General features: G+C 41.6%; 2 protein-coding genes across 2 annotated transcripts in view; both read right to left on the bottom strand.

Moving 5' to 3' along the window:
- UBE4A (ubiquitination factor E4A) overlaps positions 1-12,616 on the bottom strand; it is a 37,571-nt gene extending 24,955 nt beyond the window's left edge. The window contains exons 1-4 of the mRNA XM_052652667.1: positions 12,544-12,616; positions 4,060-4,221; positions 965-1,138; positions 246-358 (exon numbers count right to left, since the gene is read on the bottom strand). Of these exons, the coding sequence (XP_052508627.1) occupies positions 246-358; positions 965-1,138; positions 4,060-4,180 (408 nt within the window). The 5' untranslated portion in view covers positions 4,181-4,221; positions 12,544-12,616. The remainder of the gene's footprint in view (positions 1-245; positions 359-964; positions 1,139-4,059; positions 4,222-12,543) is intronic.
- A 7,387-nt stretch (positions 12,617-20,003) lies between these two features.
- Positions 20,004-27,163, bottom strand: LOC128060507 (T-cell surface glycoprotein CD3 gamma chain). Its single transcript, XM_052652911.1, has 6 exons — positions 27,103-27,163; positions 23,483-23,506; positions 22,830-23,045; positions 22,008-22,139; positions 20,837-20,880; positions 20,004-20,054 (listed from the first exon to the last, which is right to left on the bottom strand). Exons 1-6 carry the CDS (start codon positions 27,161-27,163, stop codon positions 20,004-20,006), a joined length of 528 nt encoding a protein of 175 aa, XP_052508871.1.
- Positions 27,164-27,484: the final 321 nt, after the last annotated feature.

The following is a 27,484-nucleotide window of genomic DNA, read 5'->3' as shown; positions in this document are numbered from 1 at the left end:
CCAGAGAGAAAATAACAACTTACACCTGGTGAAACTTTGTAAATGGGATGACTTGTTAACTGTGTCTTGCAGGATGGGTAGATTTGGACATGGGACCGTGGGTAAATGAGCAGATCCAAAAGAGGAACAACACAGACGGTTTAAGAGACAGAGCTAAGAGAGCCATGGTTGGAGAATGGGGAGCAGAATTCAGCTGCATGGCTGATTTTTACTGAAGGCACATGTAAGGAATGGAAGAATGGTACCTGCTCTACGTTGTTCATATCAAGCCAGTCTTGATCTTCCAGGTCCACTGCCATTTCTTCCAAATACACACACCGGCTGGGGATGCCATTCCCACTTTTCAGGCTCGGGTCACCTGAGAAATGGTTTTAGTCTGATAGGTTAAGAATAATGCTTCTGCCTTACACAGACAACTGATCTTGACAGCACTTCTGTCGAATCCGAAGTTTGACTCAGGTAATATCAGAGTGATCTTGACACACAGAACAGTATCTACAGATTTAAACCCCCCACCCCCACCCCAAAGAGCACGTGCTTTGTTATAAACCTAACATCATGACATTTAAAGAGTAAATCCCAGACATCAGCAGTAGTTTGGGGCTTTAGCTACAGACAGGGCACAGAGGGACACTATCTAATTCTTCTTGGGGCTTGCATCAAAATGTTTAGATCACCTCTGAGAAGAAAACAGACTTGGCTACCACTCCCATAGCCCTTTCAAAGTAGAAAAGGCAGCAGAAGCTACATAGTCCAGTCAGAATCAAAACAGAAATGAAAGTTGTATGTGTGTCAAAATACTGCTTTAACAAAAGCTTCCTTGAAAATATAAATAAACCCTGTGTTCCTGGGAGTTTGGTGGGTTTGTTTAACCATCAGATACAGTAAGTTTCTAAGAGTCAATCCTTAGCCCAAGCAGGAAAGAGAGAGTAGTGAATCCATTGGCTGCAAATCTGTAACTCACTGTTGTCCAGAGTGATGAGGAAGATCCTTTGGATCATGTGATTGATGTTGAGTTGCTCACATATTTCCTGCTGTGAACGGAATGAGCGGCTGATCTCAGCCACAGAGTAATCAAATTCATCCAGGCTCTCTGACACACTATTATCCGAGTCATCTGGGCTGGCTGGGAGTTCATCTGCCAGAAAATGTAAGTCATTAACAGTTACAATCCTCTCTTTAAGAGAAAACCAAGTATGCATGATAAATGTCACCAAGCGGGGGAGGTTAATTTTGGATGTTAACTTATTAGTGAACATCTCAAGTCAGTCAACATCTTGTTTTTTTTTTAATTAAGGTATCATTGGCATATATTTGTTTTAGGTGTACAACATGACAATATTTGTATATATTGTTAAATGATCACCACAATAAATCAGGTTAACATCTGTCACGGTACGTGTGTGTGTGCTAAGTCACTTCAGTTGTGTCCAACTCTTTGCGACCCCATGGACTGTGTAGCCCGTCAGGCTCCTCTGTCCATGCGATTCTGCAGACAAGAATACTGGAGTGGGTTGCCATGCCCTCCTTCAGGAGATCTTCCCAACCCAGGGACTGAATCCACGTCCTCTTCTATCTCCTGTGTAGGCAGGTAGATTTTTTACCACTAGCGCCACCTGGGAAGCCCCTATGTCACCATAGCTACAATTTTTTTTCCTGTGGTAAGAACTTTTAAGGTCTACTTTCTTAGCAACATTCAAATACACATGCAACACAGTGTTGTTAACTACAGCCACCATGCTGTTCACTGCATCCTTATGCCTATTACTGGAAGTTTGTACCTTTTGGAACTCTTCACCCATTTTGTCACCCCCAACCCCTGCCTCTGGCAACTCCAAATCTAGTCTGCTTGTTTTTTTTTTAATATTCCAGTGTAAGTGAGATCATATGGTATTTGTCTTTCTCTGACTTATTTGCCTCAGCACAGTGCCCTCAAGGCCCATCTACTGTCCACCTGAATAATGCTGCAATGAACATGGGGGTGCATATATCTTCTTCAATTAGTGTTTCTGTTTTCTTTGGATAAATACCCAGAGGTAGAATTGCTGGATCATATGGTAGCTTTATATTTAATTTTTTTAGGAACCTCCATGCTGATATTTTCCATAGTGGCTGAACCAACTTACAATCCCACCAACAGTGCACAAGGGTGCCCTTTGCTCCACATCCACATCCCTGCCAACACTTATTATTTCTTGTCTTTTTGATAATAACCATTCTAACAAGCATGTAGTGGTTTTGATTTATATTGCTCCAATTAATGATGTTGAGCACTTTTTCATGCAGATTGGAAAAATATTCATTCAGATCCTCTGCCCATTTCTAAATTGGATTGTTTGGGGTTTTTTGTTATTGAGTTATATCAGGAAACATCTTAAGTACAGAATTCTGAAATCCTGGTTATAAAATCTACCATATTTCAAAAACAAAGTTTTATTTTTTCTACTCATAAGTAATTGTATTCCATAATGCCAAAAGTAGCAACACTACCTTCCCTACAGAATCCTAGTGAGCAAAGAATTATCTAATAGATCAACAGGCCTTTAATTATATTAAATACATGGCTTTTCCCTGATTTTAAGAGAACACATTTTTGTTACTTTTAAATTTTTATTTATTTATTTTTGGCTGTGATGCTTGGGCAAAATTCTCAGATGCAGAGTTGCTTTAGTGTGGTGAACTGAGCAAAAGTGAAGCTCAGTACAGGAGGTCAAAGGTTTTGTGACAGTACTAACTGCTGGAGGAAAACAGGTTAGACCTGGTGACCTGGCAAACTCAGTGTAAACAAACTAAGACGATGAGGTGCCAAAAGAGTAACAGAAGGGCATGCACCTGACTTGTCCCCACTGCAATGCTCCCAGTCCTAGCCAGCCTTATGTCTGTTTACGGCCAGAAGGGCGAGTGTTCAGTTGCTCTATTCCTATACCATTAAGGTCTCCTCTGAACTCCAAGAGTGACAGGTGCTGATTAGCAAAATTTCCCTCAACCACATACTTAAAATTTTCTTCTCATTTCCTTATTTTTCCAATTCCACACTCTTCAATCTCCTACAATCTCCTAATCCAAGGGTTCCCATTCTGAGCCTATATTTTAGAAATCTGGGAAAGTTTTCAGAGACTGAGACTCAGAGCTTCCTCTTTCCATCATGTTAAGGTCAGCATTACATGTATTTCTTCTCTGTTTCATCTGTCTCTGTCTACTACTCATCTGTCTTGCTCTCACTTCTTTTTTATTCAATCCTAATCAGAGAGTAAGGCCATATGTACACAGAAGTGTACATATCTGAATGCTTCTGAAATAAACAAAATAACGTTTCTCCTTTCCTAAAAACACATTTTTTTGGAAGGAGGAGAAAGGGAGCCATTTCTGGCTTGAAAGTTTGTGCATATGCTCAGAAAACTAATATATTTGGGAAACAGCATCCTAATTCTTCTAGTTCATATATTACCTATAGGGAGGAAGCTAGACTTGATCTTTACTTTGGTCCCAGATGAGGAAAATCACTTTTCTGATTAGTAAGATGTCCTAATTTTTTTCACATGAAGGGTAAGGGTCAGATTTTCCGAGAACTCTGTTCTAAAAGCAGTAGGCTATGAAAGAAGCATTTTGCTTGAGATAAGGCTCTGAAGCACTGGGCTTAAGAACAAATCTCATTTCTCTATAGGCTGGAAGGCTCTAAGTCTTCCTTTAACACACCTGCTGTCTACAGCTGCATGTGACTTGTTTCCCACACCTACCACTATAACCTCAGTTTCCTATGTTTTTAGCATCTTTGTTAAGTATCTTTCGCTAGATGATTTGTAAAACAAGAAAGCTTGACAGCTTTGGGAGCATGATATGGGCATCTGTTACTCCAGAACCACCTGTTCTCTGGTCTTTTTAAGCCAGGGATAGGACAAGGAGAAGTCCCCCAAACCAAACAAACAACAAATATGAACAAAATACCAACTTCTGCCCTAAATATAAATTCCAGTTGCAATTAAGGACCCAAAGAATACTTAATTTGGGAAGACCCCATTCTAGGTCATCTCATCCGCTGCTATTGGCTCCTCCACTTACCAGATTGCTGCTTCAGCTGCTCTTTTTGGATTGCTGCAAACTGTTTGGCATCAGCCAAGGAGCCAAAAAGAGCAGCAAAGGGGTTACTTGAGATGTTGTTGTTATTCTCCTGGTCTGTCATTTCACTTTAAAGTATCCTCCATCCAGACCTAGGGGGAGGGGCTATAGAAAGGACAGGTATTAAGACGTGGAAGGGCAGATAACACAACAGTTGTGATAAAATCATAGTTGTTTCTTTTCCCATTCCTTGACTACAGTCTATTTTAAAAGGCTTTGGGTAAGACTTGCCAACTTTTGTTCCAAGATTCAAGGCGTTTTTGGCAAAATGGTTACAAACTGACCAACTGGAGAAGCTGGCCTGATTTGGGGGTGGGTAAAACCAAGAAACTTAAAAGATGCTCAGGAATGCATTTATCTGTTGGCATGTTCTATTTGGTATACCTTTTAAAAAAATAGGTTAAATAGAGAGGATTATTTAAGTCAAAGAGGAAACTGAGCTACTAGTGTAACAACAAAGTGGCACTTAAACATGACAGAAACTATGGATTTCTCACAAATCTCTACGCTGGTTGACTAGTTCTCATTCAGGATGAGCATAAAGTGGTGCTTGTGCTTGCTCAGGCTTCTGTGACTTGCGGGTTGGAGCCAGGAACTCTTCAGCTACGCAGAAACTAAATGGAAGCCTATATGTCAGAGGTGGAATTGCAAACCAGGATAGGAATCAGATTAGGAGCATACCATGGGTTTTAAATCTATATTAAGCAATCCATCTCTACTTCCTGGCTTATGACTACTGATGTTTCTTCCTCCAAGAACGAAATGGTCTTTGCTTAATTCTACATTTAATCTTCCCTGTTTATCTGATTTTTACAATACTGAAGAAACACAATTCCTGGTGTGTAATATGAAATAGATATATACCTCAAAGGTATTTAGAGGAGCTGACTGAGCCTGCATTTGCACTCTTCTGATAACATTTCCTCATCCAAGCGCCAAGGGGACTCAGGGGTATAGCGGGATGAGCAGAGCTCCCTGAAAGGCTTTCTCCCCTTTTGAAATTTTAAGGCCACAGCATAGAAATACAACCCTGAAAAGGGTGAGAAGAGACAAAGGGTATGAATATTCTGCTTACGAGGATGCTGAACTGCTACAAGGACAGAGGTTCTTAGAAGCAGTGGGGTCAGGGATACAAGGCAGGAGGAAAAAAGAACATTTGGTTTACCTTTAATTGAGGTAAGACTCCTTACAGAATCACACTAACAAAAGCTAATACAAGTCGGAAAAGTTACTCTTTTTTGGAGAGAGACTATAACACTTCTTGACAGTTCTGAGGCATCTCTACCTGTTGCTTCGTGCTCCTCTGTTGAGCTTTCTGCCTAAAAGCTAATGATTACTGAGCTGTAATGACAGTCTAGTCTCGTCTCAGCATGCTGCTGGCCTTGACTACTTCAAAGAACTGAAAGCTCAGATGTTGCTCTATGTATTTTACTTTTTATTATGTATAGTTTAGTTTAGCTTAATCATGCAAAAAAGAAAGATAGCATACTTAAAGTTGGAATTAACAATCCTTGCGAGGTCTTTCCTTCTCTTCAAACATTGCACTACTGTTCACTCGCTAGGTTGTGTCTGATTCTGTGACTCCAGGGACTGCAGCACACCAGGCTTCCCTGTCCATCACTATCTCCTGGTGTTTGCTCAAACTCATGTCCATTGATTCCATGATGCCATCCATCCAGATCGTCCTCTGTTGCCCCCTTATCCTCCTGTTCTTAATCTTTCCCAGCAACAGAGTGTTTTCCAATGAGTTGATTCTTTCCATCAGGTGGCCAAAGTATTGGAGTTTCAGCTTCAGCATCAGCCCTTCCAATGAAAATTCAGGGATGAACTCTTTTAAGACTGCCTGGTTTATCTCCCTGCTATCCAAGAGACCCTTAAGAGTCTTCTCCAGCACCACAGTTTGAAAACATCAATTCTTTGGTGCTTAGCCTTCTTTATAGTCTAACTCTCACATCCACACATTGCTACTGGAATAATCACAGCTTTGAATATATGGACCTTTGTCAGCAAAGTGATATCTCTGCTTTTTAATATGCTGTCTAGGTTTGTCATAGCTTTTCTTCCAAGGAGCAAGTGTCATTTAATTTCATGGCTGCAGTCACCATCCACAGTGATTTTTGGAGCCCAGGAAAATAAAATCTGTCACTGTTTCCAATTTTCCCTCATCTATTTGCCATGAAGTAATGGGATCAGATGCCATGATCTTCGTTTTTTGAATGCTGAGTTTTAAGCCAGCTTTTTTACCCTCCTTGTTCACCTTAATCAAGACGCTCTTCAATTCCCCTTTGCTTTCTGCTATTAGGGTGGTGTCATCTGCATATCTGAGGTTCCTGATATTTCTCCCGGCAATCTTGATTCCAGCTTGTGGTTCATCCAGCCTGGTGTTTCCCATGATGTGCTCTGCATAGCAGTAAAATAAGCAGGGTGACAATATACAGCTTTCATGTACTCCTTTCCCAATCTTGACGTCCTTTGTTCCACGTCCGGTTCTAACTGTTGCTTCTTGACCTGCACACATGTTTTGCAGGAGACAGGTAAGGTCGTCTGGTATTCCCATCTCTTGAAGAGTTTTCCACAGTTTGTTGTGATCCACACAGTCAAAGGCTTTAGCACAGTCAATGAAACAGATGTTTTTCTGGAATTCCCTTGCTTCTTCTATGATCCAAAGCAAGTTGGCAATTTGATCTCTGTTTCCTCTGCCTTTTCTAAATCCAGCTTGTACTTCTGGAAGTTCTCAGTTCACATTGTGTTGAAGCCTAGCTTGAAGGATTTGAGCATTACCTTGCTAGCATGTGAAATGAGCGCAACTGTATGACAGTTTGAACATTCTTTGGCATTGCCCTTACTTACTTCCCTTAATTCATGTAGAAGCACCAAGAATTGTGTCACTGTTAGCTAACCACCACCCTACCTCTATCCTGAGGTACCCAGAGGAATGCAAAAAGTGTAATGAGCTCTTTTTATTTTTCTGTCTCCAAAATATCAATTTCTTTTTTCAACATGACACCCCCAGTTTTCCTTTGAGGATCCACTCTGCTCCCAGTCCATGTGTTCAGAAGGGATGACCTCACCCACTAGCTCTAGGAATGGGCATATGAATCTGGCTTGGCCAAAAAGAATACAGCAGTCTCTAGCCAAAGGGACTGATTCAGGAGTGGGCAATGATTCTCTAGCAAGGCCTGTTATTAGATTGGTGCAAACCTAATTGTGGTTTCAGACCATGAATTTTGTATCATTATAACTAGGCTCTAATACATCTTTATTAATTGAAATAGGAACCATTACAATCAACACATTTTTGCCAACAAGAAATAAATGTTTGTTCCTGTGGCATAAATGCTTCAGGATTTGATGAACTCTTGGAAAGCATTTTCTGCATCCTGCAGGTTGTGGAAGTATTTTCCTTGCAAAAAGTTGTCGAGATGCTTGAAGAAGTGCTAGTAGGTTGGCGTGAGGTCATGTGAATATGGTGGATGAGGCAAAACTTCTTGCAATGTTGATGGGAATGTAAATTGTACAGCTACTACAGAAGACAGTATGGAGATTCCTTAAAAAGCTAGGAATAAAACCACCCTATGACCCAGCAATCCCACTCCTAGGCATATACCCTGAGGAAACCAAAACTGAAAAAGACACATGTACCCCAATGTTCACTGCAGCACTATTTACAATAGCTAGAACATGGAAGCAACCTAGATGTCCACTGACGGATGAATGGATAAAGAAGTTGTTATACATATACACAATGGACTATTACTCAGCCATAAAAAAGAACACATTGGAGTCAGTTCTAATGAGGTGAATGAACCTACAGCCTATTATACAGAGTGAAGTAAATCAGAAAAAGAAAGATAAATATTGTATACTAATGCATATATATGGAATCTAGAAGGATGGTCGGAGAAGGCAATGGCACCCCACTCCAGTACTCTTGCCTGGAAAATTCCATGGATGGAGGAGCCTGGTAGGCTGCAGTCCATGAGGTTGCTAAGAGTCAGACATGACTGAGCAACTTCACTTTCCCTTTTATGCATTGGAGAAGAAAATGGCAACCCACTCCAGTGTTCTTGCCTGGAGAATCCCAGGGACGGGAGAGCCTGATGGGAGGCTGTCTATGGGGTCGCAGAGTCGGACATGACTGAAGTGACTTAGCAGCAGCACCAGGATGGTACCGAAGAATTTATTTGCAGGGCAGCAACGGAGAAACAGACATAGAGAACAGACTTATGGACATGGGGAGAGGGGAAGAGAGAGTAACATGGAAACTTACATTACCATATGTAAAATAAGATAGCCAATGGGAATTTGCTGTATGTCTCAGGGAACTCAAACAGGGGCTCTGCATCAACCTAGAAGGGTGGGATAGGAAGGGAGATGGGAGGGAGGTTCAAGAGGGAGGGGACATATGTATACCTATGGCTGATTCATGTTAAGGTTTGACAGAAAACAACACAATTCTGTAAAGCAGTTATCCTTCAATTAAAAAAACAAAACCAAAACTTCATAGCCCAGTTCATTTAACTTTCGAATCATTGGTTGTATGATGTGTTGTTGGGAGCTGTTGTGGAGAATTGGGCCCTTTCTGTTGACCAATGCCAGCTGCAGGCATTGCAGGTTTTGGTGTATCTCATCAATCTGCTGAGCATACTTCTCAGATGGAATGGTTTCTCCAGAATTCAAAAAGCTGTAGTGGATCAGGCTGGCAGCAGACCACCAGACCACAGTGGCCATGACCTTTTTTTGTGTGCAGGTTTGGCTTTGGGAAGTGCTTTGGAGGTTCTTCTCAGTGCAACCCCTGAGTTGGATGTCACCGGTTGTCATATAAAATCCACTTTGTTGCATGTCACAATCTGATCGAGAAATGGTTCGTTGTTGTTGCATAGAATAAGAGAAGACGACATTCCAAAAGGACGACTTTTTTGATTTGCGGTCAGCGCATGAGGCACCTACTTATCCAGCCTTTTCAACTTTCCAATTTGTTTCAAATGCCGAATGAAAATGGTCAGCACTGAGCTCTCTGGCAACTTCTTAAAACATGTAGTTGTAAGAGGATCAGCTTTGATGATCCTCTCAATAGGTTGCTGTCAACTTCTGATGGCTGGCCACTACGCTCATCTTCAAGGCTCTCAATTCCTTTGCAAAACTTGAACCACCACTGCATTGTACATTCATTAGTTCCTGGGCCAAATGAGTTTGATGTTTCGAGTTGTCTCCACTGCTTTACGACCTATTTTGAACTTGCATAAGAAAATCGCTCAAATTTGCTTTTGTCTAACATCATTTACATAGTCTAAAATAAATATAAAATAAATAGCAAGTAATAAGTCATTAGCAAAAAAAATTAAGGGAGAAATGCACATTAAAATGATGTATAACATAACCATATTTAAGAATGTATTCCAATATCAAGTGGTAAACTTCAACAATGCAGAAACCGCAAATACTTTTGCACCAACCTAAAAGAATCAGTGAACACTAGCTTCAGGCCTTTGGCTAAACCAACAGAAAAAGAAACTCTTTTTTTTTTCCTGCTTAGGTCGCTAGGCTGGTAAGACAGGAACCTGGAGTTGCCGTCTTTCCACCATCTAGTGAAGGCCTAGCCTAAAACTAAACCAACATGTAGGAAAAGACATGTGAGAGGGAAAGAGAGCCTTCTCAGGTATAAAAAAGCCAATAGATTTCCCTACACTGTGGGAGCCAGTTCAAATGAGTTTTTAAAAATACAACTGAAAAGAGTTCAGATTAGTACAAAGGAGATGCATCACTTGCACCATCTATGCAAAAAGGAAGGAAATCAAAAGCCAAGAATTAGAACATAGAACATATACGGGCTCTAAGACTATCAAGAAACATAAAGAGGATTTATCATCATAAATGGCATTATTTCCTCCTTTCTCAATAATACACTGTCACATTACATAAAGCTAGCTTAAGACTTCCCTGGTAACCCAGTGGTTAGGACTTCACCTCCCAGTGCAGGGGGTGTAGGTTCAATTCCTTGTCCTCCCTGGTCTGGGAGCTAAGACCCCACATGCCTCACAGTAAAACACAAAAAACAAAACATAAAACAGAAACAATATTGCAACAAATTCCATAAAGACTTAAAATGGTCCACAAAAAGTTAGCTTCCCATGACATTTTATCTATATCAACAGGACTTATAACTTTCTACACTGTATTCCTAATGTAGATCTTCTTTCTTACTAGAAGGTAAGCAGTATGAGTACAGGCTCATACCTATTTTTTTTCTTGTGTCTGGTATATTCCATAAACACAAAATCCAAAACATGCATCAAATGAGTCAATCTTACATGTAATTACTCCTGACCTTCTTGTAATCAATAGCAGCACCCACAGTCCTACTTTAAGGTAAGGGTTGTACTGTTTGTCTTGGGTTGCAGTGGAAGGTCAAGGTATCAGGCCAGACACTTGTGGCCCTTTGGTATCTCAGCATGTGTAGAACAGAGAATGGAAATAAAACTCTGTTGTCATCCATGATGAAAGACAAAAAGGGCTTTGCCTATCTCATTAAGCTCATCTTTCTCATATGTACTTCAAACCTGTGCAACAACTACTTTCATGGAAAAAGAGCTAACTGTGCAACCAGGAAAATTTTACATGAAAAGGGAGGATCATTTGATGAAACCTTTGTAGGGATGTCAGTTTAGATTTGGTCAAGGATCTCACGAATGTAAAAAGAGCACCCAGATGTGACCCACTCCAAAAGAAAGGTCTGATAAAACGGAACCTTGATATTGTTTAATATTCAGTATCACTGGGAATTTATAATCTCCTTTCAACTACCATACCATATAGCACAGCACTATCCTGTTGTCAGCCTTTGGCATGACACATCTTCCAATTCTTAGAAGTTTTTGGATTTGATTTAAAAAATGCATCCTCTTTATTTATTTATTTACTTTTGGCCGCGAGGCTTGCAGGATCTTAATTCTCCAACCAGGGATTGAATCTGGGCCCTTGGCAATGAAAGTGAAGAGTCCTAACATGGGACTGCCAGGGAATTCCCCCAGTACATCCCCTTTAAAAACACATTTCTGATAGATGTGCTGCAAGGCTCTACATTTATAAAAGTTGTCTACCTCCAGTCCTATACAATCTTCTTGCCCTCCCGTGAGTTAATCTTTTGTTTATAAAGAATATGGCTAATCCTCTTAAGGGGGCACTTTCAGCCTTTAAAGACATGACCACATAAATGTTTTAACATCAAATTTGGTATTGCTTTTAAACAGAAATACTTGGAATACTTCACAAAAATGAGACTGTCATAATCAAGCTTTATTAAATCATACTCCACAAGGTTTCTTTCCTGGAGAGTAATACGTGTGTGTGCATGCACCTGCACGGTTGCCCAGCTGTGTCTCACTCTGGGACCCCGTGGCCTGTAGCCCACCCAGATCTTCTGTCCATGGAACTTCCCAGGCAAGAATATTGGAGTGGGTTGCCATTTCCTACTCCGGAGGACCTTCCCAAGGCACGGATGGAACCCGAGTCTTCTGAGCCTGCCTGCATTAGCAGGTGGGTTCTTTACCATGGCACCACTTGGGAAGCCCAGAGTAATACATAGATCAAACCGAAAAAGAAATTTAAAAAATTATTTCACTGTTACATGCTCCACCCAATAACCCTTTCAGGCCTCTACATGCCAACAGATCCTTAAATTACATCAAACTAGAAGGATCTCATCAGGTTGCAAAGCAGACAGCATTTCTTCCTGGGTCCCATTTTATATGAGGGCTCCCATGTGAGACCAAAACAGCCTATGGCAGTGAGACTAAACGTACATATCCTTGTTCTTGGAGTGAAAAGCTGATTCCAAAGAGAATACGCATCAAATATAAGCTTCTGAGCTCGGTTACTTAATTTTAGAAGTGTCCTCTAAACCCAAATGCTGAGGGAGCAAGAAGCAGAGTAACAGGAGAGTTTTGAGGGGTGAATGATCACTTGCCTTAACAAATGTCAACACCTTGCCATATGGATTCAACTGGTTTGACTACAGGGACCCAAGTTTAATTTTCTCTTCTTTGGCACCAGGGTATCTGTTGTCTACTCTTTATATTTTATCACCCCAGGTTCCATAAGGGATTCGCGGCACACAGGGAGACCTACCCACTAGGGGCACGTTCTAGAGAAAGAAAGCCAAAGATAATGCAAGGCCAGGATTCTGGCCTTTTCCAGGAGCGGAATGGCAACGAGGGGCAGAAATGCCAGAAACAGGAGCACTGTAAGGGGTTCCCAAACCAGACAGGGTCGAAGTTCTTGAAGGAGAGCCAGTGTTCAGGAAAGGACAGGAGAATTTGGAGGAGGTAAGCGTGCAAAGATTTGGACTGGCATCCGACTAGGAGAAAAAAAAAAAAATCACACTGCAGACTCAATGATCCCCTCCCCTCCAGCCATATCCTCTCTTACCAGAGCCTGAAAGGCCAGCAGCGACGACACGACAGAGTCTCACTGGCCGAAGAGCTCCCACTTCCGAGTCAGCAAGGCAACCGGAACTGACGTCATGACTAGGCGCCAAGCCGTGTGCAATTTCATCCGGGCGCCGGAAGCTGGGTATGTCGCCCTGTGCTGGGAGCGGGCGCGCAAACATTCCCACAGCGCATGCACTAACTAGCTGCGGCCGGGCGGAAGTGGCCGGAAGTGGCCGGAAGCGGCCTTGGGGTTGGTTGTGTTGGGGGTGGGTCGCGTTGAGCAGGGAGAGCGGTGTTTCGGAGGTCGGTAGGAGTAAGCGGGCCTGGGAAACCCATGTATCGGCAGTAGCTATGAGGTGGTGAACCCGGGCGCTGCTTAGGCATCTACGGACTTATGCTTTCTAATTTTTACCACCGATGTGCCTTACTGAAACAGCTTCTATGATTCTTCATTTTTGTCTGTGAAGCAACAGTAGGATTAACAATAACTGAAACTTGTGAGCTCTTATTAGGTGCCAGGCAGTGTGTTCAAATATGCTGTCTTTGATTGGGTTGCAGTTTTCTTGTCAGGTGAAGAGGATGCAGATCCTCAAGGGTACTCTGAAGTTAGAGGGAAAAAATGGAGCATACTTTTCAAGTGCAAGTGAAAAGACAATACCTAGAGTGATGGAAAGTATTTGTAAATCACATTACTGATTTAAAAAATTATAGCCAGTTATATTAAAAAGTCTATAACTCAACAATAAAACCTCAAACAACTTGATTAAAGAATGGACAATGGGCTTGAATAAATAGTGTTCTATAGAAGATATGCAAATAGCCAATAAGTGCATGAAGAGGTGCTCAATGTCACTAATCATTAGAGAAGTGCAAGTCAAGACTACAATGAAGTACCACCTCATCCCTCTTAGGAAGGTGATTATGAAAAAGTAAAAAGAAAATAAGTCTTGGTGAGGACGTGGTGAGATAGGGACCCTTGTGAATGTAAACTACTGGACTACTTCAGAAAAAGTTTAGTGTTCCTTAAAGAGTTAAACAATTATCATATGATGCTGCAATTCTACTTCTGGCTAAATACGTCAAAGAAATAGTTATTTGTACAGCACTGTTCGTAGCAACATCATTTGTAGTAGGCAGAAGGTGCTGCTGCTGCTGCTGCTGCTGCTGCTGCTGCTGCTGCTGCTGCTGCGTCGCTTCAGTCGTGTCCAACTCTGTGTGACCCCCATAGACGGCAGCCCACCAGGCTCCCCCTTCCCTGGGATTCTCCAGGCAAGAACACTGGAGTGGGTGGCAGAAGGTGGAAACAACCCAAATGTCCTTTGACAGATGAATGGACATACAGAATGTGGCATATACATACAGAAGGTTATTATTAAACCTTAAAAGGGAAGGAAATTTTGCTACATGCTACAACATGAATGAACCTTGAGAATATCATGCTAAGTGAAATAAGCCAGACACAAAAGGACAAATACTATATGCCTCTACTTATATGTGGTACCTAGAGTAGGCAAATTCATAAAGACAGAAAGTTAAATAGAGGTTACCAGGGACTGGGACGGAGAAGGCAATGGCAACCCACTCCAGTACTCTTGCCTGGAAAATCCCATGGACGGAGGAGCCTGGAAGGCTGCAGTCCATGGGGTCGCTGAGGGTTGGACACAACCGAGCGACTTCACTTTCACTTTTCACTTTCATGCATTGGAGAAGGAAATGGCAACCCACTCCAGTGTTCTTGCCTGGAGAATCTCAGGGACGGGGGAGCCTGGTGGGCTGCCATCTATGAGGTCACACGGAGTCAGACACGACTGAAATGACTTAGCAGCAGCAGCAGCAGGGACTGGGGAGAGGGAGGAATAGGGAATTATCTTTTAATAGGTAGAGTGTTTCTTCAGAATAATGAAAAAGTTATGCAAATGAGAGCTGATGGTTGCACAACATTGTGAATGTATTTAATGCCACTGAATAGTACACTTAAAAATGGTTAAAATGGTGTTTTACTTTATTTTAACACACACACACAGACATGAATATGTACATACCAAATGTTGAGCAATCTTAGAGTGCCTATTATGTTCTAGCATTGTTTTAGCTCCTCAAGCTACAGTAGTGGAAAAAAGAATACAAGTCTTCCTTTTTGGAGTTTACAGTCTGGTGAGAGTGGAGCATTTAAAATCAATGTGCATAAGGTGGATTTTTCAATAAATAGTTCCAGATTAAGTGGGTAGCTGTGTGATTGAAAAGTTAGCCAATATATTAGACCTTTATACCTTGGATTAAATTAGTCTAAGATGGATCAGAGATTTAAATATATAAACCAGGAAAATGCTAGAGGAATTAATGGAAGAAAAGTTTTAAAAGAATAATCTTAGAATGGGAGAAGGCATTTTAAAATATGAAACAACCTAGAAACCATAAAAGAACAGTGAATTCTACTACATGCAAATGTTTGTAAAATGTGTGTAGAAAACCAACCATAAGTAAAGTCAAAACCCAAATAACAACACTGTGAAAATATTTGCAATTAATATTGTAAACAAAAGATATAGTTTCCCAAATATGTAAAGGATTGTTGCAAGTCAATAAGACAATCAAAGGATATGAGCCTATATTTCATGAGCAGGAAAAGCAAATGATTCACTCTCATTTTTAATTAGGAAAATGCAAATTAAAATTAAGCCAAGATGCCATTTTAACTTATCTGATTTACAAAGTTGAAAAAGCTTAGTAGTGCACTTTTGGATTGTGTATGAAACAATAGGCACTCGTCAGAATTATGTATTGGTCCAAGCTCTATGAAGTGCAATTTGGCAATATTTCATTAAATGACAGGTGAAAATACATTATGGTCCTGCAATTGCATTTATTTGTATTTGTTACAAATAGTCTTAATGTTCAAAATAACATTTATCGTTAGAACTAAAACTATAAAAACATCTTTGTGATCTTGGGTTTGGCAAGGATTTCTTAGTCATGACACCAAGCGCACAATCCATAAAAGAAAAAAAAAGGGTAAAACAGATTTCAGCAAAATTAAAAACCTTTGCATTTCAAAAGACACCATTAAGAAAATGAAAAGACAAATCACGGACTGGTAGATATATTTGCAAATCATATATCTGCTAAAAGACTTGTATTTGAAAAAATATAAAAACGTTTACAATTCAATAGTAAGAAGAAAAACAAATAACTGAATTATAAAAGTTGTGAATATGCACTTCACTAAAGATATGATGAGAATAGCCAATAAGCACATGAAAAGATGTTCAACATCGTTAGTCATTAGAGAATGCAAACTAAAGCCATAATAAGATACTGTTTTACATCCCCTAGAATGGCTATACTAAAAAAGATAGTAATGAACTTTTCTGAGGATGAGGAGAAAGAGGAACCCCAACCACTTATCGCTGCTGGGAATGTAAAATGGAACAGCCAGTTTGGCAAACACTTTGGCAGTTTCTTAAACTGATATAGATAAATTTACCATACCACCCAGCAATCCTTCACTCCTAGGTAGCAACCCAGAGAAATGAAAACATATGTCCACATGAAGACTTGGCACGAGAATGTCCAGAACATCCATATGATTCCATTTTTCCAGAAAAGGCAAATCTAAAGGGACAGAAAAGAGATTAGTGATTGCCGACTGAGCTATGAGGGAAGCCCCCAAAAACAGCACAAGAAACTTTAAGAGACTGATGGAAGTAGTCTAAATCTGGATTATGGTGATGGTTGTACAACTAGGAAAATTTGATAAAAATTACTGAGAACAGGTGAAATCCTGTAAGGTGAGTGATTTTATAGCATGTAAATTATACCTCAATACAATTTTTAAGAGCTTCCTTGGTGGCTCAGATGGTAAAGAATCTGCCTGCAAAGCAGGAGACCCTATTTGATCCCTGGGTCTGGAAGATACCCTGGAGAAGGGAATGGCTACCCATTCCAATATTCTTGCCTGGAGAATTCCATGGACAGAGGAGCCTGGAGGGCTGGAGTCTATGGGATCACAAAGAGTTGGACATGACTGAGCAACTACAACTACTACAATTTTAAAAAATGACATTTCTACAGTCATTGTGGCATTGTAACAGCAAAAGAACCAGCTTAAACATCCATTAGTAGAGGACTAGTTGAGAAAATTATAGGTGATCTGTACAAAGCGGCTATATTTTTTAAAAAGGAGCTCCTCTATATGTTGGTATGAAGTATTCAGATTTTATTGAATAGAATAAAATCTTGAAAAGTTCGAGATGTATAAGACAACATTTGTGTGAAAAATATGGGGAGAATAATGCGCACTTGGAATTTGCTTATATATGCCGAGAATATCTCCAACATAGAGTATTTTATATATCTTGTAAGACTGTATTGTTATTGTTCAGATGCTCAGTCACGTCTGACTCTTTGCAACTCCATGGACTGCAGCACGCCAGGCTTCCCTGTCCTTCACCATCTCTCAGAGCTTGTTCAAAATCATGTCTATTGATTCCATGATGCCATCCAACCATCTCATCCTCTGTCATCTCATTCTCCTCCTGCCTTCAATCTTTCCCAGCATAGGGTCTTTTCTAATGAGTTGGCTCTTTGCATCAGGTGCCAAACTATTGGAACTTCAGCTTCAGCATCAGTCCTTCCAATGAATATTCAGGATTGATTTCCTTTAAGATTGACTGGTTTGATCTCCATGCAGGCCAAGGGACTCTCAAAGTCTTCTCCAACATCACAATTCAAAAGCATCAATTCTTTGGTGCTCAGCCTTCTTTATGGTCCAACTCTCACATCCATACTTGACTACTGGAAAAACCATAGCTTTGCTGGACCTTTGTTGGTAAAGGTCTTTGCTTTGTCTCTGCTTTTTAACATGCTGTCTAGGTTTGTCATAGCTTTCCTTCTAAGGAGCTTGTGTCTTTTAATTTCATGGCCTCAGTCAACATCTACAGTGATTTTGGAGCCCAAGAAAATACAATCTATCACTGTTTCTATTGTTTCTCCATCTATTTGCCATGAAGTGATGGGATTGGATGCCATGATTTTAATTTTTTGAATGTTGAGTTCTAAGCCAGTTTTTTTGCTCTCCTCTTTCACTTTCATCAAGAGGCTCTTCAATTCCTCTTGCTTTCTGCCACAAGGGTGGTGTCATCTGCATATCTGAGGTTATTGATATCTCCTTGCAATCATGATTCTGGCTTGTACTTCATCCAGCCCAGCTTTTCATATGATGTGCTCTGCATAGAAGTTAAATAAGCAGGGTGACAATATTCAGCCTTGACATACTCCTTCCTAATTTTGAACCAGTCCTTTGTTCCATGTCTGGTTCTAACTGTTGCTTCTTGACCTGCATACAGGTTTTGCAGGAGGCAGGTAAGGTCGTCTGGTATTCCCATCTCTTGAAGAGTTTTCCACAGTTTGTTGTGATCCACACAGTCAAAGGCTTTAGCAAAGTCAATGAAGCAGAAGTAGATTTTTTTTTTCTGGAACTCTCTTGCTTTTTCTATGATCTACTGGAAGCTGGCAATTTGATCTCTGTTTCCTCTGCCTTGTCTAAATCCAGCTTGAACATCTGGAAGTTCTCAGTTCATGTACAGTTGAAGCCTTGCTTGGAGAATTTTGAGCATTACTTCAATAGCATATGAAATGAGTGCAGTTGTGCTGTATTTTGAACATTCTTTGGCATTACCTTTCTTTGGGATTGGAATGAACACTGATCTTTTCCAGTCCTGTGACTACTGCTGAGTTTTCCATATTTTCTGGCATATTGAGTGCAGTACTTTAACAGCATCATCTTCTAGGATTTGAAATAGCTTAACTGGAATTCCATCACCTCCACTAGCTTTGTTCATAGTGATGCTTCCTTAGGACCACTTGACTTCACATTCCAAGATGTCTGGCTCTAGGTGAGTAATCACACCATCGTGATTATCTGAATCATGAAGATCTTTTTTGTATAGTTCTTCTGCATATTCTTGCCACCTCTTCTTAATATCTTCTGCTTCTGTTAGGTCCACACTAATTTCTGGAAACTAGTATTATTGTTTGCCTCTGGAGAAGGCAACTGGGTGGCTGGGTAGGGAGTGAGAGGGAGACCTTTCACTGCGTATTTAAACTATGTGAATTATGACTTACACTGAAAGTAAATAAAAATGTAAAAAAAGATATTCAAATAAAGGAGGTTGTTTGCCCTTTCCATTTTTCTTTTCTAGAAAAATTACTTCCAATAGGTGGCGCTCCTGAAACACCATATGAGTTTTTTTGTTCAGTCGCTGAGTTGTGTCTGACTCTATGGACTGCAGCAAGGCAGGCTTCCCTGTCCTCCACCATCTCCCCCAGAGTTTGCTCAAGTTCATGTCCATTGAGTTGGAGATGCTATCTAACCATCTCATCCTCTGCTGCCTTCTCCAGGCACCCAGTTACCCAGTTAGTACAAGTTTTGCTTTATTTTGAGAGAAACACAAATTTCCTCTGATGGCGTTTCTTTTCCATTTGTCACCTTTGTGAAGTCCAGACTTAGGGCTGAAAATTTCTCTGCTAGGTTTGCTCCAAAATGTATTGCTTTGTTTCTGAGAACTGGATAGAAGGGAAAGCACCTGGATTTTAAAAAATGCAACTGGTTCAGAAAATCAAATATTGCTTGGGCCCTGTTTCCCTGATTGGAGTTTCTGTTTGATTGAATCAGAACTTCAGATCGATTGGAAGATTAATATAGGTCAGTGATTCTTTTTTTTCCCCTAATATATATATACTTCACTGAAGTATAGTTGCCTTGCAATGTTTAAGGTGCACAGCAAGGTGATTCAGTTATACATATACACAAACATTACTTTTGAAATTATTTTCCGTTATAGGTTATTACTATTACTTGGGCTTCCCTGGTGGCTCAGATGGTAAAGAATCTGCCTGCAGTGTGGGAGACCTGGGTTCAATCCCTGGGTTGGGAAGATCCCCTGGAGGAGGGCATGGCAACCCACTCCAGTATTTTTGTCTGGAGAATCCGTTGGACAGAGAAGCCAGGTGGGCTACAGTCTACGGGGTTGCAAAGAGTTGGGCACGACTGAGCAACTAAGCACCTACAGCACAAACATATTATTTATATATATGTATACAAAAGTTTTCTACCATGCTTAATAAAGGCTTGAGAATTATAGATCAGTGATTCTTAACTAAGGGCGACTTTGCTCCCGAGGGGATATTTGCAGTATGTGGAGATATTTTTGTTATCAGACTTGGGGGTGCTACTGGCATCTGGTGGAGAGAGGCCAGGAATGCTGCTATAAATCCTACAATGCACAGGAGAGTCATCCCCCTGCCCCCACGGAATGATCAATCAACTCTCCCTACCCTCCCGTCCTTATAGCTGCTTGGGGAAAGGAGATAGGCTTGGCAGTAGTTGGGAGGGCAGGTAGTGCAAAGGCACTTCCTTAGAATTAGTGTAGAAAGACATACCTAGTCTGAGTCTTGGGTTCACTTCTTCCTCAGGTGGCTGTATTGGTCATCTTCCCGTTCCTTAAGGGGCTACAAAGGACATTTTATCATCATCCTCTATGAATTAATTTATATGTATTTATTTTTTAACTTAAAAAAATTTATAAAATTTTTTAGCTTTTACTTCCAATGTCTTTAATTTTTTTCACCTTTCTTCAGGTATATATATTTATGCTTTTGTCATTTCTTTATATTTAAGTTTTATTGGAGTATAGTTGATTTGCAATGTTGTGTTAGTTTCAGGCATCAGCAAAGTGAGTCAGTTATGCATATATCCACTTTTCTTTTTTTAAGATTCTTTCCCATTTGGCCATCACAGAGTACTGAGTAGAGTTCCCTGTGCTATACAGGAAGTTCTTATTAGTTGTCTATTTTAGATATAGCAGTGTGTAAATGTCAATCCCAATATTCCAGTTTATTCCGCCCCACTTTACTCCCTGGTAACCGTAAGTTTGTTTTCTACTGATGCATACTTATTGAGTGCTTTTTATGTTCAAGGTTTTGGAGTGGTTTCCTCATGGTCCTGGGGGCAGAAGAGGACAAGGATGGAGGAAGGCGCTGCGCCTAGTTTCTCTGTGTGGCCCTCTCAATATGTTCTTCAGCTCGTCTTACTACATCCTTACCTCAGTCTCTCTCGACCGTTCTCTTTGTTCCATCCATTCCACCCAAAGGGATAAGGATGCCATTGTCTGTTATGTCCTAAGCAGTTTTTGTGTACATAGTAACTTCCAAATAACTTGCCCACCCGACCCCCATTTCAAAATTTTACCACTACTGACTAGCAGTGTCTCTTTCATTTCATATTCACTTACCTGGTAGAGCTGATCATTGTTCAACAGCGTCTGCTTGTCTGAAGCTGCACAAAAAAATAAACAAAATGTACACACAAACAAGACAGAATGAATAATAAACTGGGTTATATTCTCGCAATGGAGTACTGAATAGCAATAAGAATTAGTGAAATACATCTACACACAACATTATGGATGGATCTCACAAGCATATTGTTGAGTGAAAGAAGCCACACACCAGAGTACTTAATGTGTGAGTCTATTTACATAAGGATCAAAACCAGGGAGAATGAATCAATGTTGTTAGAAATTAGGAGAATGGTTGCTTTGGGGACTAGGTAGAGGCTGGAAGTGACCCCAAGGATTAATTTACTTTCTTTAACTGGGTGCTGAATGCATGTGTGTGTTTGCTTCGTTAAAAAATTTTTTGAGCTGTATATATGTGATTCATGCACTTTTGTGAATGCAGGTTTTACTTATATAAAGAGATTTTTTTTAAAGTACAGAGGACAGGGACTTCCCTGGTCATCCAGTGGTTAAGAATCCATCTGTAAGTGCAGGGGACACAGTTTTGATCACTGCTCTGGGAAGATCACGCATGCCACTGAGCAACTAAGCCTGCGAGCAGCAACTACTGAATCTCTGTGCCCAGAGCCCAGGCTCTGCAACTAGAGAAGCCCCTGCAGTGAGAAGCCCTGCACTGCAGCAAAGAGTAGCCCTGCTTGCCACAACTACCAAAAGCCTGCATGCAGCAGTGAAGACCCACAGCCAAAAACAAACAGATAAAATTAAATAAACAGTGAGTAATTTTTTAAAAATGTACAGAGGACAAGTCAGAGAGAGTTGTATTTCGAAACAGGCAAATATGCTATGAAAACACCAAGTGTCCTTTTCCTCCTGCCTTCAGAGTCAGAGCCTCACTGGACCATGCTCATCAGCAACACTTGCTAACCCAGCCTCTTCTATTGGGTCTCTTTTGGTAGGAAGGAGGCTGAGGGTCCCAGATAGCCTCAGCTCTCATCTAAGAACATTATTTTGTTTTGTTTCTTGATTTATTTGGCTGCGCCGGGTCTTACTTGTGGCATACGGGATCTAGTTGCCTGACTGTGGATCAAACTCTGGCCACCTACACTGGGAGCTAGGAGTCTTAGCTACTGGACCACCAGGGAAGTCCCTAAGAACATTCTTTTACCTCTTGACTGGCGAACTCCTTCCTGTCCAGCAATGAAGTAGACCCCAACAGCAAGGAGGAAAATGCTGACGATTTCAGTGAAGATAAAGCCAGCCACAGTGGCTGGATTCAGTTCAATGCAGTTCTGACACACTGTGGGGAGAGGGAAGGACAAGAATTCCTTCAACCCTGGATTTTGTTCTCTTGAGATAATATTTCTGTCCAGGGCAGCAGGCCTCTCTGTGGGTGGTATGGCTAGGGAATTGCCTGGAAGATCCTTGGACTAAGAACTCAATGCTTTTTGATGTTCCTTTATTGTGCAGGAGTCCGGGGGAAATCCATGTGGTTTTACTACCAGCAACTATTGAAATAAACTGCTAAGTCACTTCAGTCGTGTCTGACTCTTAGTGACCCCATGGACTGTAGCCCACCAGACTCCTCCGTCCATGGGATTTTCCAGGCAAGAGTACTGGAGTGGGGTGCCATTGCCTTCTCCGTTTGAAATAAAAAGAAGACCATATCCCATTCTCCATGCTACAGTCGCTCAACTTGTAATCTCCCCTGTCTCCTTTACCTGTCTTAACTTGGTTTGTATAAACTGCTGACTCCTCCAAGCAGTGGGGCCTACCCAAAAGTGAGCCAGGCTTTATAAGACAGGCTATGCTTTTTCAAAATGTTGGGGGAACTGCTTTGTTAAATTTAAAAAAATGTAAGCTGAGATTAAGAAAGCTGACTCTTACATTACTGTTTAGCATCTATGTCTACACCCACCCCAGACAAGAAGCTCACCAGAGCAGCCGGTACTGCTTAATTTCACATAAGCAAACCAAAAGGGATACGTACTTCTATAATATATTTGGAGTGATTTTGATTCGTTACTTGATCCTTTACATTCATATATTCCTCGAGGGTCTTTGGTACTACTTCCAAGATCCCAAGTAAGTTTATTTGTGTCTCCAGAACCTATTTCTTCCATATCTTTAAGCCATGTGATCTTTTTTTCATCCGTGACACAAATCAGAATTACAGAACCATCTTCTCGATTGTCATCCACTTTTACTGAAAAAGGAAATGCATGTTAAGATCTTGCCTCTGAAATTCTCCCTGTCTCGGGGCACACATGATTCACAGGGGAATCTGTTTAGAATTCCAGGTTCTATTCAATAGTTCTGGGGAAGCACTGAGAGTTGGCATCTCTAACACACTCCCAGGTGAAGCCAGTGCTGTTGATTCATAGGTGGTGCTTTGAGTAATGCCTAGCTGCTAGGGCCCAGTTTCTCCTCCAAGCACCAGACAATTAATTGTTTAGCTCCAGGAAACCCAGGGAGGTCAAGACTGGCCACTGATTTGGTTAACGATGGAAGGATTTGCTCTCTATCCTTTATCATCCCATCCCTTCTAAGCTGTTCACTTGCTCCTATAGGACTGCCGTTGTGAGAGGCCATATTTCCATGAATTTCCCCAGTCTGATGATAGAAAGAAGACATTTCCCTTACCTTCTCTCACATAGGCCATAGTACCTGTAGAGACAGAAGACAGAGGATTAGCTGCGCATGGAGTCCTTCAGATCTCCTGATGTATCATTTCCACAGTCATTTGAGGCCAAGATGAAGAGAGAGAACCTAATTCATGTGAGTGACAGTATCTGTACTTATTTCCCTGGATGGTAGCCTAAACCACCAAACTGAATTTAGGGTGTTGTGTAATAAAAATTTGTCCAGTCTTTGTTCTGGGCTTCTGGGAGGGAGTTTCTCAACCCTTGGAATTTTATGAATGATAGGATTGCCTTTGTGTTTCTTGGTGGCCCCTTGGATCATACATGAATTTATGTTAAAGAGATGACTCAGGATGGGACAGGTCAAGTCTAAACATGTGATTAGAGAATCGGGACTTTGAGCTCTCGGAGGTGGAGGAGGGACTGGATATTGAGTTCAGTCACATAATCAATGATTCAATCAATCATGCGTATGTGATGAAATCCCAAGAAAAACTCAGTGGCACTTCCTAGTTGGTAAACATATCAACATGCCAGGAGGTTGATGTATTTTAATTCTGGAAGGAAAAAGCATGGAACCTCTGTGGTCAGGACCCTCCCAGACTTCACTCTATGTGTCTCTTCATTTGTCTAGATCTAATTTTTTTTTTTTAATAATGAAACTGTACTAGTAGTACAGGGCTTTCCTGAGTTCTGTGAGCTGTTCTAGCAAATTCTGAGGGGGTTCTTGGGAATTCTCCAGATTTGTAGGCAGTTCATCAGAAGTGTGGGTGGTCTAGGGATCCCTGAACCAGTGCCTCCCTTTTTAAGTGAGGGTAGTCTTTTCGGGGTCTGTGCCCTTCACCTTTGGGGTCTGATCCCAACTCTGGATGGTTAGCACTGAGCAATTGTATTGCACTGTATGCAAGGGTATTGCCTGTACAGTGTGGAATGCTCTGCTCCTTTAGCAGCTAAAGCCTTGGAAAAGATTGGGTATGTATTAGCTAAAGTCTTTTAGAGCAGAATTACTTCTATAATGTTCAGCTTTGGTGACTCACTTTTTTGTGTGTGTGTAAATCCTGAATGTCCCGAAGGAGTTAGCCACTAAATAGCCCTCAAATCTGTCTCAAAACTCAGAGTGGTAGAGTTGCATGCTGGACATACTATAGAGAACCAACACTGGAGTTCAACTCAATTGGATTTAATCCAAACACTTACTGATCACTATTAACTGCCTGACATGAAGAAGGAGTATGGAAGAAAAGGGTGGTGATACAAATAACTAGTTGTTGCTTCTGAAGAGTTTACAATGAAGTGGAAAATAACCCACAAATGTAATAAATGTAATAGTACTTATAAATTATCATTTAGTACTTGCATAAATGCATATGGAAAGGGGTAGAAACTATTGATTTTGGCCAAGGGTGAGGAACAGGAAAAGCTTGACAGAGAAGATAGCAGTCTTAGAACTTCACACAGAGCTGAACTGAACTGTTTATGAATACCACTTAGCACAGTGCCTGAAACATGGTAGGAGCATTATATGTTTTGAATGAAAGTATGAATGGATAAATGAAAAAAAAAAAAGGCAAGACAAAGAGTTAAGCAGATTTCTAACTAGCTCTTCTCCCCAGCAAGCTGGTCACTGTGAAAGAAACAAAGAGTCCTCTCATTCTAATCCTGATACCATAGAAAAGACAGTACAATTGATTGCTGACATTTAAACTTTTTATTATCTGAATTCTAGTTCCTTCTAGGACTTGAGAACTCATGTAGCCAAATTTCCTAGGTTGATGGCTGAGAGAACTGGACCCAGAGGGAGGAGGCATCGCCAAGTTCACCTGGCTCATTGGTGACTGAGCTGCACACAGAACTCAGGTTTCTACGGCTCAGTCCAGGGCTTTTTTTTGCTCTACAGAAATAGCTGCCACACAGGCTTTCAGCACTACCCCTCACCCTGTGTTGTTTTCAGTTGGCTCTTTCACTATTCCTCTCAGAAATAATTCTAAACTCCAACGTCTCTTCTAGTCCCCCACTTAGTCATCACCCAGCTCAATTTTAGCAGGTCACATTGCTGCCCACTTCAGTTCAGTTCAGTTGCTCAGTCGTGTCCGACTCTGCGACCCCATGAATCGCAGCACACCAGGCCTCCCTGTCCATCACCAACTCCTGGAGTTCACTCAGACTCACGTCCATCAAGTCAGTGATGCCATCCAGCTATCTCATCCTCTGTCGTCCCCTTCTCCTCCTGCCCCCAGTCCCTCCCAGCATCAGAGTCTTTTCCAATGAGTCAACTCTTCCCACTTAGTTCATTGAAAACATGGATGCTGTAATGGCTGTTTCTTCTTCAGCTTCTTTTCCACCCACAAGCGTCTCTAAGGCTGGAGCCATCTGCACTTCCTCTCTTCTAGTCTCAGAGGGGGAGATTGCCTTGTTCTGTGTGCCCTTGATCCCACTCCTGACTGCAGCCTTCAGTATCAGTTCCAGGGCCGCCCTCTACTCACCGTCTTCTCCTTTAGCTTGGAAATGTGCTCAAGTTTCTTTCACACACAAACACATTTCTTCTTAGAGTCTGCTACTTCTCCACTTACCACTCAACCTCTCTAGCCTTCTCATCCAAACTTCTTTAAAGAACGTTTTACACTTGCTGCTCTTTCGCCCCCTTGCCCTCCACCTTCTACTCATTTCCATTTGGCTTCCACTCACACTACCTCACTTAAACTCCTTTACATCATCCATGATCTTTGTTTTGCCAAATCCCACAGACTTAAACTTTTAAATATATTCTTCTATCAGTGGATGTACCTTTAGCATTTCATACTCTTGGCGATTCTCTCCTTCTGGAAGTTCTCTACTCCCTCGGTTTCTACGGAATTGCACTCACCTGATTATTTCAGCTCTTTGATCATTCCTTTATCTCTTTCCTGACATTTTTTTCCTCTAACTTTCCTTAACAGCGATATCCTCACAGTTCCATCCTCAGCCTCCTGTTCCTCACACCTCGCATAATGCTTGAATGATGTCAACAACTTTCAATGTCTAGAGTCCATATTCCAGGCATCGACCCAGTTCATCCACTTCCTACTGAATTCCCAAATGAATATTCATACAAGTACCTTATATTGTGCTTTATACTCAGTCTGGAAATGTTGAAACTTATCACTTCAATCAGACTATGAGCTCATGGGGGGCAGAAGGTTATTATTTACCTTTATATTCTCCTAGCCTGATACATACTAGGATCGACCTCACACATATTTGTTGACCAGCTGACCGACCGAGTAAGTGAATGCTCTATAAGTCTACTCCTAGCCGGAGCTCTGAGTTAAGGAATAAAACCTGTTTCTTTTCAGGCTCCTGGCCTGTGCCCTTTGGGCTACATTCAAACCTAAGATGGCGGCATCCGGGTCCTCTCTCAAGTCAGTAAAGTCCTCTGTTTTGATTTCTTAAGGGACAAGCACTCCACCTCTCCCACGGAACACTGCTTCTCTCTAGCACAGAAACTTCTTTTTTGCCCTTCCTTCTTCGAACTTCAGGGTGACATCTCAAGGTTAGGGGATCCCAATACTCTTGTCCTCCCAGTGATGGGCTTCTTCCCTTGAGCCCTTCTCCGGGCTGTCAGACCCCCTAGGGGGCCCTTACCTTGAAGAAGAGTGACAGCCAGGATGAGGCCAGCCAGACGCTTCCCTTGATGCATATCCATCTCTGTTCTCCGCAGAAGCACTGAGCAACCCGCAGCAGCCAGCCAGCCAGCCTGTGCTAGCAGCTAGCCTGGCCCCGCCCAGCATCCTTAGGGCTGGGGCCCCTGTGAGCCCTCACCCTGGGCTGCTGGTGTGGGCAGTGGGTGGGGGCAGGGCTCAGGAGGGCTGCAGGTGCAGATGTCTCTGACTTTCCGTTGGGGAGAGGAGCGTGGGAGGTGGAGGGGAGGGAGCGGGACAGAGTGCTGGATTTCCATCTCAGAGACTCGGCTTATACAGAAAGCGCCCTTGGGTGCTGGGTGGGAGGTGGCCTGGGCCCCTTTCTT

The sequence above is a fragment of the Budorcas taxicolor genome, chromosome 15 (assembly GCF_023091745.1).
Source record: "Budorcas taxicolor isolate Tak-1 chromosome 15, Takin1.1, whole genome shotgun sequence".
Lineage (NCBI taxonomy): Eukaryota > Metazoa > Chordata > Mammalia > Artiodactyla > Bovidae > Budorcas > Budorcas taxicolor.
Note: the sequence above shows the minus strand (reverse complement) of the source record. Positions and strands in the feature narration are given on the sequence as shown.